At 38.2% G+C, this 14,504-nt stretch overlaps 1 protein-coding gene across 2 annotated transcripts in view; it reads left to right on the top strand.

Moving 5' to 3' along the window:
* Positions 1-636: 636 nt before the first annotated feature.
* Positions 637-14,504, top strand: part of LOC128684711 (nudC domain-containing protein 1) — a 41,504-nt gene continuing 27,636 nt past the window's right edge. Inside the window, exons 1-3 of one of the 2 annotated variants that reach the window (XM_070103451.1) lie at positions 637-864; positions 3,895-4,043; positions 4,536-4,742. In XM_070103451.1, coding sequence (XP_069959552.1) covers positions 747-864; positions 3,895-4,043; positions 4,536-4,742 — 474 coding nt within the window. In that variant the 5' untranslated portion in view covers positions 637-746. The remainder of the gene's footprint in view (positions 865-3,894; positions 4,044-4,535; positions 4,743-14,504) is intronic. The other variant, XM_070103455.1, reaches the window with a different exon arrangement.

Below are 14,504 nucleotides of genomic sequence, written 5' to 3' on the forward strand. Positions count from 1 at the left end.
GTACTTATTATTGTAAATTGATCCTCTTTAATGTTAATACAAATAACTCAGTTTACCTTATTCCTAGTATATCACCTTTTATTCTAATTGGTTCTCACACAGTTCAATTTCTTAGTTGTTTTAACTTTTAAGGTTTAAATAATAAGATACTACAAGGACCCCCAGTGGAAATAAGTCACTTTTCATGACTCTTTTTGGGGGATTATCCTAGGTAATTTATACAAATGTTACTATGTATGATAATTTGTGCACCTATAGTGGCACGTATGAGGGGCCCCGTCTTCTGGTGGCAAAAGCTCTCGCTTCACACGCTGAGGCCCGGGTTCGATTCCCGGTGAGGTGAAAACATTCGACGCGTTCCCTTACACCTGTTGTCCTGTTCACCTAGCAGCAAGTAGGTACTTGTTCACCAGGATGCGACCCACTGTTGTGGGTCGCATCCTGGTGAACAAGATTGAGGACCCCAGTGGAAATAACACAGACAGTTCTCGATGACGTACTGACTTTCTTGGGTTATCCTGAGTGGCTAACCCTCCGGGGTTAAAAATCCGAATAAAATCTTATACCAAAATAAAATTAGACCTGGCTGTCAGTGGCCCTGAAACCCAACAGAAGAAGAAGAAGAATGTTAGACCTGGAAGCAGGTGTCCACACTGCTGAGGCTGTCAGCGGCCCTTACAAACCCAACAAGAAAAACAAGTTGTTGATAATAATTGTAGTGAGTTCCAGCATCTGCCTTGTTAATTATGGCCAACACTATTTATCTGAAGCCTGACCACAAGCTTCTTAATCCCAACTTTGATGGCTATAAATTATCTTCTGATGCTGACGTGACTGTGTATTCTAAAACACTTAATAAAGATGGTTAGTAATGTTTTCTCAGATTGTGGATAAATTATGCATAATGTGTTCCACCAATTTGTTTAATAAAGCAGTAATGCACAAAAATTAACTTGAAGTAGTTAGTATAATGTGATAAAGCCTATTTATTAAATAGGTGGTTTTCAATGATTGTTTAATTCTGACTATACCTGGAGGGTCTTTTAGGGGCCAACGCCCCCACAACCCAGTCCACGACCAGGCCTCGTGGTAGATCAGGGTTTGATCAGCCAGGCTGTTACTGCTGGCCACATGCAAACCAATGTACGAACCACAGCCCAGTTGATCGGGTACTAACTTGACGTGTCTGTCCAGCGCCTTCTTGAAGACAGCCAAGAGTCTATGTATGCTGGGAGGTAGTTGAATAGTCTTGGGCTCCTGACACTTATTGTGTTGTCTCTTGTCATACTCATGGCGCCCCTGCTTTTCATTGGAGGGCATTGCCTGCCAAGTCTTTTGCTTTTGTAGGGAGTAATTTCCGTGTGCAGATTTGGAACTAGTCCTTGTAAAATTTTCCAAGCGTATGTTATCATGCATCTTTCTTGCCTGCATTCCGAGGAGTACAGGTCAAGGGACTTTGACCGTTCCCAGTAATTTAGGTGCTTTATTGTACTTATACGTGTAGTGAAAGTTCTCTGTATATTTTCCAGGTCTATAATTTTGCCTGCCTTGAAAGGGACTGTTAGTGTATAGCAGTATTCCAATACATATTTAAAAATAAATACAATCTTATGTTTAATCAATACTAATACTGTACCTAATAAATAAAAATAAATAATACACACCTCACATTGGAGAAAGAAAGTTACAACAACGTTTCTGTCCGACTTGTTGATAGTCCAAGTTTTATTTTATTTATTTATTTATTTAATAATTTGAACATACAGAGGTACAAAAAAATACAGGTAAGAGCAGCATGCCAAAGCCACTTGTATGCATAGCATTACGGGCAGGCTTAAAATTAACTTAAGATTAACTAAGCAATGATGTAATCAGTGATAAAAATTATTGTAAACAGATAACTATAAAGCACAAATGAGTATTACAAAGACAGGTCATATGGTTGCTTGCATTGCTGTACATTCAGTAGAATGGAGTATTCTGTTAGGTAGTGTATTTAAAAAATAACAAAGTTAGATTGGGTCTTAGGTTTAACATTTATGTGGTATAATTATGAGAAACATTTAAGATATGCAATTTATAAGGTTCAGTTATTCAGTATTTATTTGGTTTTGGGTGAGTAAGTGATCTTTGCGGAGAGACTTGAATTTATAAACAGGTAGTGTTTCTTTTATATTTACAGGTAATGAATTCCAGATTTTAGGGCCTTTTATGTGCATTGAGTTTTTGCATAGCGTGAGATGGACACGAGGAACATCAAAGAGTGATCTGTGCCTTGTGTTATGGTCATGTGTTCTGTTGAGGTTGGCAAGATGTTTGAGGGGAGGGTTAATATCAGAGTTAAGTGTTCTATGTATGTAATAGGTGCAGTAATAAGTATGGATGTTTTGTATGGTGAGTAGGTTTAGTGTTTTGAATATTGGTGGAGTGTGCTGCCTGTAGTGGGAATTTGTTATCATTCTGACTGCAGTCTTTTGTTGGGTACTTAGTGGTCTGAGATGGTTAATTGTTGTTGAACCCCATGCACAAATCTCCTGTGTGCAGGTTATATGTGTATTGTTCCAGTCATGGTATCATGCCTTTTTATTCTTAAAATAAGAGAGTACCAAGACTGTCAACAGAAATAAGAGTAAATACTGAATTTATGGTATAAGTGACTTAACTGCAGCGCTGTATAGTCCTTGTGGCTTAGCACTTCTTTTTTGATTATAATAATAATATACTTAAGACTGAGGTAAGATTGAAGCGCATGCATGATTAATTTTTTATTCATGTTATTGTCATATATGGGTTATACAAGCAAATAATTAATGTATATTGTTTAATTTTATTCATAATCAGTACAGTAGAAATGAAAAGGTGGCCTGTGATGATTTAATCTAGGATAATTTGACAGAGTCTAGTAGGATTCAGTATATTTTCCTAATGGTACAGCACCTCATTTAAACACTAAGTTATGCAATGCTACACTCATAATATTTGTTGATTGATAGTTCTTTTCACCAAGAGAGGATACCAGTTTCATTTCAGATGCTGTTTCCAACATCCTGATATGCTTGCTTTATCTGACCTCTTCCACTATGATCCCACTTTTTGTGAAGACTGCCTTTGAGCTCTTAACTGACCCCTGGTTGTCACAGACCAGGCCAGGGGGCGTTGACCCCCGGAACTCTTTCCAGGTAAACCCCCATCCTCTCAGATGTCTTTCTTTTACACTGCCACTCATCCTCTTCTTTCCCCCCTCTCATTCACCTCTGACTTTCAACACTGTATGACCCTTATGGTTTAGAGCTTTCCATAAATATAATAATACAATCATGTGTATTTAATGTATGATTAATCATTGTGAGAGGAGAAATTAAATGGCCTGAACAGTAGTGAAGGTAACTGCAGCATCAGACAATGAAGAAATAATGCTTGGAACATTATCCTCCTTGCTTTCCCGTGGCACTGCCAAGGAAGCAAGGAGGTGGGTTCCACCACACCATGCTCTTCATCAGATTCCCTCAAAGCTACCAAATAACATCACTAATAATAATAATCCAGAATCTAAACTAAATGTTCAGGGCTCAAGACTGTTCAACAGCCTCCCACCAGGAGTAAGGAAATTACCATTAGACCCCTGGCTGCCCTCAAGAGGGAGCTGGACAGATACCTAAAGTCAGTACCTGATCAGTCAGGCTATGGTTCATACATTGGATGATGTGCAGCCAGCAGTAGCAGCCTGGTTGATCAGGTTGGTCATGGATTGGGCTGCAGGGGCATTGATCCCCAGAACACCCTCCAGGTAGACTCCAGGTTGACATACACAGGAATTTAATTTCAGGATGTGCCACACAATTAAGGGGTTAAACTAAATATTTTGTTATGTAATGCCTAATGTATATTTTTCAGGAGTTGAGAGGAAGATAAGTTACTCAAATAGTTACCTACATACAAGATTAGAAGCCCTTCACAATCACTTCTTCGGAGATCCTTTTCACCCAATGTCTGTTTACTACTTCAGTAGTAGGGGCCATCTAGTGAAGTGTAATTATTCAGAAGTAGGTATTGTAACAGGTGTACTCACCAATATGTGATTGTAAGGGTTGAGTCATAGCTCCTGGCCCCTAGCACTTGCCTTCATAGAGTTTGACTTATTCATTTACTCCTTCAGATGCTTAACTTATTTTACTGTTGTGCTGCTCATAAGGGATGGTATGGATAGCTTAATATACATTTGTTTTTCTCATAAGTGTAAGACTTGATTTTATGTATGCATCACAAAGTAAATACCTGTAATGAATTAAGTACAATTTTTATCAAATTGATTTACTGGGATTTCAACTTTGGCATCATAAAAAAATCCTATTTTAAAACTTGGTAGTTGAACCGAGTATTTAAAACTAACTTAAATGTTCTAACAAGCTTTGCTATAACTTTTGTTTTTAGTTTCAGAAGATTTTCAAGTAGCTGAGGTAATATCTTTTTCAGTTTTTATTAAAATATGTTAGTGTGAATTGCTAGTCTTGCAACACATGTAATTTCAACTTCAGGACTCAAGATTAAGTGTGGGAGAAGTTGTTTGGCAAACAGATTTGAATAAGAACCATGAGGAAGATAATGAAGAAAATGAGGGCTCCAGTGGTCACTATCATGCAAGTGTACATTTTCCATCCTCCGAGATGGCTGTAGTAAACAATGGGCAAGGAAGTCTGCACATCTTGGAGACAGGGGACCGAAAAGTCACCCAGAGCTGGCTGGTAAGAAGTCTTTGAATGTTGAATCTGTTTTATTTTTTGTTTTGAAAATCTTTAATTAGTGTTTTTTCTCTATTGTTGAAGCCCATTACATATTTAAATAGGTTATAATTCTCAATAATAAAGTGTTTAGCTACTTGGCTAGTGGAAATTACCCTTAGTGGTCTTAAATAAGACACCTCATAGCTACCTAGGCACCTGATCTCTGGTTCTTGCACTTCTTGTTTCCACTTTTAATACTGCTTCTCTTACTCCTTCATTTATTCCTCTCTACATTTACCTTTGTCACAATCTAGGCTGCTATTATAGTTAGGAACTTTGTCAAGCTGTTACAAACAATACAGGGACACAGAGGGTATAGGTAGGTAGGTAGTAGTAGTAGTGGTGGTGGTACTAGTAGTAGCAGCAGCAGCAGCAGTGAAGGTAACTCTTGGTTCCTATGTGAGGGCAGGATTTATTGTTTTGAGGGAAACTGTTGTTAATATTTCAAATATGACAGAACTGCTCTTATTCTGTCTAATAGTGTTAGAAATGGAGATTATGGATGATTCAGGGCATTTACATCTGCAGGAACTGCACCTTTAACCCTTTGACTGTTTCAGGCCCCTCTCTGAAACTGTCATTCTATGTCGCTCAATTTTTGAAAAAAAAAAAAATTATTTTTTCTTATGAAATGATAGAGAATCTTTTCCCGATGGTAATGACACCAAAAGTTCGAAATTTGGTCGAAAACTCGTGGAATTATGCTCCCGCGAAGTTAGCGGTCTCGGCGACATATGCGTATCGGCGATTTCGCCGACTTTGAGCCCAATTTTCAGCCAATTCCATTGTTCCAGTTGACCAAATTCATAGCTATTTCTTTAGAACTCCATTTTATCTATCAGCTGAGTACAAGAAACCTCCCATTTACTAATTTGGACTACCCAATATGGTGGTCAGAAATTGGCAATTTGGCCAATTTCACACAAAATAAAAAAGATGCCAATTTCAAAATAGGGTCCAGAATAAACAAGGTAGACATTCGTGGCACTAAAATAACATATGCTCTGTTCATTAGTCACATCTCTAGGCCCCTCTTATATTATTATTGCTTTCTATTTTGATTTTTTATTCATACAAAAAAATACAAAATTTACTGTTATGCAGACGACTGCATTATTGTAAAAATGGTATAAATAATATCAGTGCACTAGTGAAAGAATATTAGACTCCCCAGTTGACGTGTATTGGACGTGTGGTGTGATTTATTTACTCTTGAACATTGGTAAAAATCGAACATTTCCGCTACTTTGAGCTCAGTTTCAAGGTCGTTTTCATCGTAAAAGTAATGAAAATCATCTCTATTTCTGTAATATGTTTTCCATTTTATCACCTAAGACCATGAAAACGCGAATACAACGATAAATACTATACGAAAATACACCTCAAAGTCGGCGTTTTATTCCAAAAAAACGATCAGAGTTTTTTTTTTCTCATTACGCAATGTGTGCTGCAGGATTTTTTTTATGTGGTGCACACTGACCACACAGACCCATTCTCTCACATGTGGGCCTACCAGCTTTCTCCCACTTGATTTGAAGCCGCTAGAATTATTGAGTATATATACGTCAGAAACATTGGCTCGTAAGACGTATTTATACGTCGAAAACAGTCAAAGGGTTAATCACAAGCCTGGCACTGTTTTGGAACAGTCTTTTGAGCTGTTAAGTTTTTAAAAATCTTATTTAACATATGAGTGCTTTATCAATGCTCGACATTTTGAGATCCTACCTTTTGATTGACGGCCGACTCCACTGTGATTTGAGGGGCACTGGTTGTAAGATGCCTACAGTGATTCATCAAAACCTGTACCATATGTGTTGCACTTTTAACCTCATCTAATATCTCAATTTTCTTCATAACACCAAGACTTGAACACTGAAAGTTCTTGCCGCTACCACCATCACTCACATTCCTCCTGGGTGCCATGGTAACTATGCAGACTTAGGATATGATGATGAGAACATAACAAATCAATTAACACAGAGCTGAGTATGGTATGGGATATGTATGCATGGAGCACTGAGGCTCGACAGATTGTGTACTATAAGTATGACTAGGCTTTTCCTGTGAAGACAGTGGCCTCAATCACAGGTTGGCTGCCTGTGAGACAAAGGAGAAAGCTTCCGTTGTTCTCCTGCGCTCCATATTTTCCCTAAAGTTACACTGTCATTAAAGAGCTTTGTGGAGTTATGATTGAAAAAATGCTCCAATTTTCCAACCATCACATAGTGAAATGTCCAACAAGATTGCATCTTAATCAGTAGTCTGTATATGGAAAAGTACATATTGGCATCTGCCTAAAACTGAGTATCGGTATCAGCAAATAAGTTGGCATCATCCCTTCCCACAGTGTACATTGCAGATAAAGACAGAAAATATCAAAGATTGATAACAAATAACTGAAACATCTACACATTTATTAAAAAAAAATTGAATTATTCCTCATGAATACACAGGACTTCTACCCCAGATGCTGAAGTAACCATTTTTATATATAATTCCTATTTGCTAAGATGGTATGTTGGGTATAACATAGTATATTTAATAACTTGTTCTTCATACTGATGAATTGCAACACAATGCAAGGGCTCAACTGTAGTAGTGTTATGGTATGCACTGAGAGCAATACACTGGCATCTTTTGTATCAAGCAGTTAGTCTACAAATGGCAGAGGCAATGGTCACTATTGAGAAAGTGCTTCACCCTTTCACATGTATTTACAGTATCATCCCATGGCAATTATAGGATATGAGAGAGGGGAAGATAGAGAGAGAGAATGAATATGAGTGTGTACACAGATTTACCATAGTATGCTATGCCTTTAGCTTATTATAAATGAATGCAGTAGATTTAAAGGCTCTGGTTTAATAGGCATCAAATGTGAAGTTTTTCTTATTGTAAGAGGTTTATGATTATCTGAAAGTGCAGTAGCAAGTACATCCTCTCCTCACTTACAGATGTACTCATTTACTGACAACTCAGAGTTATGACGGGCTCTCCGACGAGTCATTATCATATGCCATATGAGAACTTGGGTCATGGAAATGGGCAGCACAGTATCTCACCATAAAGCATCTCAGTCTCCTTCCTACAGTCACACAGTACACTAGCTTTTAAAGTCTCCAAGACTGCATTTTGTACACATTTGTACTTTATTGTGCACCCCATACTAAAAGATAGAGTTAAAAGTGCAGTAGCAGTTGGAAGAGGAAAACAAGAAGAAAATGAAAGTACAAAAGAAGTTCACAGTAAAGGGGTTAGCTGGTGTATTCATCTGTGTGTTTACATTCTCTGTGTCTCTCATGGCAGCTTAAAAAATGATTAAACTCAGTAAACAAGGTATGTTGATGGTAATAATAATAATAATTAATTAATGATGAAGTAAAGGGTGTGATAAAAGAGAAAAAGTTAGCTTATGAGAGGTTTTTATAAAGCAGAAGTGTTATAAGAAGAGTAGAGTATTTTTTTTTTTTTAACAAGTCAGCCGTCTCCCACCAAGGCAGGGTGACCCAAAAAGAAAGAAAATCCCCAAAAAGAAAATATTTTCATCATCATTCATCACTTTCACCTCACTCACACATAATCACTGTTTTTGCAGAGGTGCTCAGAACACAACAGTTTAGAAGCTTATACATATAAAGATACACAACATACCCCTCCAAACCACTAATATCCTGAACCCCTCCTTTAGAGTGCAGGCATTGTACTTCCCATTTCCAGGACTCAAGTCCGGCTATATAAAAATAACCGGTTTCCCTGAATCCCTTCACTAAATATTACCCTGTTCACACTCCAACAGATCATCAGGTCCCAAATACCATTCATCTCCATTCATTCCTATCGAACACACTCATGCATGCCTGCTGGAAGTCCAAGTCCCTCGCCCACAAAACCTCCCTTACCACTTCCTTCCAACCTTTTCGAGGGCGACCCCTACCCCGCCTTCCTTCCCCTACAGATTTATACGCTCTCCATGTCATTCTACTTTGATCCATTATCTCTAAATGACCAAACCACCTCAACAACCCCTCTTCAGCCCTCTGGCTAATACTTGTATTAACTCCACACCTTCTCCTAATTTCCACACTCCGAATTTTCTGCATAAAAATAATATCTATGGAGGCAAAGAAGGGAATGTATGAAAGTATAGTAGTACCAACACTCTTATATGGGTGTGATGCTTGGGTTGTGAATGCAGCAGCGAGGAGGCGGTTGGAGGCAGTGGAGATGTCCTGTCTAAGGGCAGTGTGTGTTGTAAATATTATGCAGAAAATTCGGAGTGTGGAAATTAGGAGAAGGTGTAGAGTAATAAAAGTATTAGTCAGAGGGCTGAAGAGGGGTTGTTGAGGTGGTTTGGTCATTTAGAGAGAATGGATCAAAGTAAGGGAGGTTTTGTGAGTGAGGGGCTTGGACTTCCAGCAGGCGTGCATGAGCGGGTTCGATAGGAGTGAATGGAGACGAATGGTATTTGGGACCTGATGACCTGTTGGAGTGTGAACAGGGTAATATTTAGTGAAGGGATTCAGGGAAACCGGTTATTTTTATATAGCCGGACTTGAGTCCTGGAAATGGGAAGTACAATGCCTGCACTCTAAAGGAGGGGTTTGGGATATTAGCAGTTTGGAGGGATATGTTGTGTATCTTTATACGTATATGCTTCTAAACTGTTGTGTTCTGAGCACCTCTGCAAAAACAGTGATTATGTGTGAGTGAGGTGAAAGTGTTGAATGATAATGAAAGTATTTTCTTTTTGGGGATTTTCTTTCTTTTTGGGTCACCCTGCCTCAGTGGGAGACAGCTAACTTGTTAAAAAAAAATAATAATAATTAATGATAATAATAATCGCTCTGGAACGCTTTAAATGTCAACTACCAAACCTATATGAAATATGTATGACATTTAAAGCGCTCCAGAGCGAACATACCTTGTTCGATGAGTTTAATCATTTCTTAAGCTGCCACGATACACAGAGAATGTAAACACACAGACGAACACACAAGCTAACCCCTTTACTGTGAACTTTTGTACTTCTTCCATTCTTTGTTCTTCTTCCTCTTCCTCTTTGTACAATAAATACTCACCTCTCACCCTACATTAGGACTACAAATACAGTGGATCCCCGCCTTACGATCAGCTCCCAACTCAAGCAATTATGTAAGTGTATTTTTGTAAGTGCTTTTGTACGTGTATTTTTGGGGGTCTGAAACGGACTAATCTAATTTGCAATATTCCTTATGGGAACAAATTCATTTGGTAACGGCACCCGAACAGACTTCCGGAATGAATTAATATCGTAAGTTGGGGGGTCCACTGTACTATTTTAAAGTAAGTAATGAGTGTACTGTATATGCATTGTATAGCAACAATAAATGCTACTTGCCTCTCACCCTACATTAAGACTACAAATATTTTAAGGTAAGTAATGAGTGTATTGTATGTGTATTTTACTTTTTTATTGTTTTCTGTAATATGTAAGAATTATGCAAATTAAAACAAAGTTATCAAGTTGAAGTTTCCTTTTTGTTATTTTCTTTCTAATATACGTATATAATTCACCATTTGGCATCATTACAAAGTGGGCAGAGCTAGCTATAGCAGAGAGAGAGAAGTGAGAAGTGACCAGTGTCTCAGTAACACATGATTGCCCATGACACTTGGAGGGGTGTGCCTCTCAGCACTATAAAATATTGTATAATTATACTACAGGTCTCCCTCAACATTCGCGAGGGTTAGGGGATCAAGAGCCTCGCGAATGTTGAAAAACTGTGAATGTTTGGTGCCCTAATATATTGTAGGGAAATATAATACAATACTGCTTCCTTAACTTGTTTAACCATGAACAATCATAAAATACATGAAAACGTCGTAAATTGTACTAAACATATACATGTTATGTTTTACTAACATGTATGTTATTAAATACCACAGACTCCTCCACTGCCTCCATAATGCCTCCACCACTTCCTCAAACACTGCGAGTCCCTACTACCCTCCCTCCGAGCCCCGCAACTGGCAGCCAGCCCTCCCACCACTCAGTGTGGTGAGTGTTTTGTTTGTTCATTATTTGCTATTAAACTACAGTATAAATAATGTAAACCCATTCATGACTGCATATTGGAATGGCTATTCAGAAAGGTATTGGACGGTGACATCATGTGTTTACTCTTGAACACAGCAAAGAATCAAACATTTCTGCTTCTGCTAATAATAACAATAGTAGTAGTAGTAATAATAATAATAATAATAATAATAATAATAATAATAATAATAATAATAATAATAATACGATATAATTGAAGAAGGAAATTGTACAAAAATACAAGGGAGTGGTTGACACATCGTCAGTGTGGCTTTGTTTATGCTGGAGTGAACATTAGTCTCCCTGCTCTTCCAAACATTTCACAATAATTCAGCAGTTGAGGCAGTGGTATTTAATAACATATATGTTATAAATAATAATAGTACATATTATTAATAACATGTATTATTATTATTAATAACATGTATGTTATTAAATACCACTGCCTCAACAGCTGCCTCAACCACTGCCTCAATCGCTGCCTCAACAGCTGCCTCACCCACTGCCTTAATCGCTGCCTTAACAGCTGCCTCAACCACTGCCTCAATCGCTGCCTCAACAGCTGCCTCAACCACTGCCTCAATCGCTGCCTCAACAGCTGCCTCAACCACTGCCTCAATCGCTGCCTCAACAGCTGCCTCAATCACTGCCTCAACAGCTGCCTCAATCGCTGCCTCAATCGCTGCCTCAACAGCAGCCTCATCCACTGCCTCAATCGCTGCCTCAACCACTGCCTCTACCACTCCAGTCACACTCAATCTACAAGCACCAAACACAATGAATTATTGTGAAATGTTTGGAAGAGCAGGGAGACTAATGTTCACTCCAGCATAAACAAAGTCACACTGACGATGTGTCAACCACTCCCTCGTATTTTTGTACAACTTCCTTCTTCAATTATATCATATTTATTATTATTATTATTATTATTTTTATTATTATTATTATTATTATTATTATTATTACTGTTGTTATTATTAGCAGTAGCAGAAATGTTTGATTCTTTGCTGTGTTCAAGAGTAAACACATGATGTCACCGTCTAATACCTGTCCGAATAGCCATTCCAATATGCAGTCAAGAATGGGTTTACATTATTTATACTGTAGTTTAATAGCAAATAATGAACAAACAAAACACTCGCACAATGAGTGGTGGGAGGGCTGGCTGCCAGTTGCGGGGGTCGGTGGGAGGGTAGTAGGGACTCGCAGGTGGCGGGAAACTTGAATATGATTTGGCGGCTGGGAATTTGGTGGCTGGGAATTTGGCGATTGGGAATTTGCGAATGTGTGAAGCCCGCGAAAGCTGAAAATGTGAATGTTGAGGGAGACCTGTATTACTACTATCAATAAAGGTCATCTACCTCGAGTATACCTGGAAAGGGTTTCAGGGGTCAAAGCCCCCGCAGCTCGGTCTATGACCAGGCCTCATATTTATTCCAGAATAATAATAGGTGTATAACATAAATTATGTAGAAGCATGATAAAGATGCCCAAATTAATAAAAACTGACATTATATGGAGAGGTATTGGAGGGTCGGCAGAGCCATTTGAGAGGGAGAAGGCTTGATCAATCTCTCGCCATGATGCACGGAGGGATGAGCCTCACGGTGCTATAAAATATTGTATAATTGTACTATTACTATCAATAAAGGTTATCTACCCATCATATTTATTCCAGAATAATATTGGGTATAGCATAAATAATGTAGAAGCATGATAAAGACACCCAAATTAATTAAAATTATATGGAGAGGTATTGAAGGGTGGGCAGCAGGGAAGGATAAAAACAAAAAGTAACCGTGACCATTACAGAAAATGTTACATGCTATGCGCCTGAAGCGTACCTATAGAAGTTCACTCTTGTCCTATGCAAAGACTGAAAAAAGTGTGATTTTCTCAGAAAAAAAAATTCCCAAGTAATCAGCTATGTGTGAATTTCCTGGAATATCTCGGAAATAAGTTATTGACCTATTTCATGTTCTATTACCATTAATAATGAATGGGTTGAAAGGATTTTTACAGCAAACATAAAACAGAATGTTTTAATTTTGGGTAGTGACATTTTTGAAGTACAGTGGTACCCTGACTTACGAGTTTAATTCATTCCGTGACCAGTTCATAACTCAATTTGCTCATATATCAAAATCAATTTTCCTCATTGAAATTAACTGAAATGCCATTAATCTGTTCCAGCAGAATTCCTGGCTCTCAGGAGGCAGGAGAAAATACTTCAATATAATGCTAATATCAACTCTATGGCTTATTTATCTATCACAATTGATCTAATATGACATAATAAACAATATAAATAACATAGAAACATGATATGTACTCTAGAATGAATAAAATATGCCATTACGTGACGAGTGGTGGCGGTCAGTACAGAGGTAAAAATAATTATCACCCTGACCATATCTTCCCATTCTTGCCCTTCTGAGGTCTTATTATAAGAGAAAATGGATTGTTTGTGAGGCTAACTGCACTAAATCACTAGTTTCATAAGGAAAAAACTGAAACAATAATGATTTTCTCAGAATTATTTTTTTTTTCTGAGTTAGGAGACTGGCCTACATTTTGGATGAATATCTCGGAAGTGAATCAGCGTAAATGCCTCGTGCCTTCTATGCAAGAAGGCATGAGGCACGAAGTATATACTATGCTTGTACTGCCTCGCCAAGTCAACTACACCACACCTTGCTCATGTTTTTCTATGATTTCATGCTTTAATTCAATGGCCATCATCCTCTTCTTCTCAGCACTGTCCTTTGCACTTACTTTCTTAGGACCCATGGTTAGAAAAAGGAAATTTGGCAAAATAACTGCACAGAAGGCAAGGTACCACTGTATCAGTAAGGGTTGGTTCCTCGATTAGCGACAGATTCGTTTACTGACAAGGTCTTAGGAACGGAACTCCATCGGTAAGTGAGGAGAGGCTGTACTTCTCTGTTCACATACACACACACACACTTCACTGATACTTTAGTCAACACTCACTCTTGCATATACTATAAGGTTATAATTATGCAGTTCCCATAATTTCTATCACAAGCGATCCATAAATTATCCATAAAACCAGTATCCAGACAGTTGAAAATAAAAGGAAATTTAGCATGTATTGGTGTATGTGGAATACGTATTTCTTTTTTTAACATATCAGCCATTTCCCACCAAGGTAGTGATTCAAAAAAAGAAAGAAAAACCCAAAAAGAAAGAAAAAACTTTCATCATTTAACACTTTCACCATCACTCATACATAATCACTGTATTTGCAGAGGCACTCAGATACATCAGCTTAGACATCCCTCCAAACTGCCAATGTCCCAACTGCCTCCTTTAAAGTGCAGGCATTGTACTTCTCATTTCCAGGACTCAAGTCTAGCTAACCAGTTTTCCTGAATCCCTTCACAAAATATTACCCTGCTCACACTCCAAAAGCTCGTCAGGTCCCAAAAACCATTCATCTCCATTCATTCCTATCTAACCCGTTCACGTACACTTGCTGGAAGTCCAAGCTCCTCACCCACAAAACTTCCTTTACCCCCCTCCTTCCAACCTTTTTAAGGATGACCCTTACCCCGCCTTCCTGTCCCTACAGATTTATGCACTCGCCAAGTCATTCTACTTTGTTTCCTTTTCTCTAAATG

This window comes from Cherax quadricarinatus, chromosome 5, assembly GCF_038502225.1.
Source record: "Cherax quadricarinatus isolate ZL_2023a chromosome 5, ASM3850222v1, whole genome shotgun sequence".
NCBI lineage: Eukaryota > Metazoa > Arthropoda > Malacostraca > Decapoda > Parastacidae > Cherax > Cherax quadricarinatus.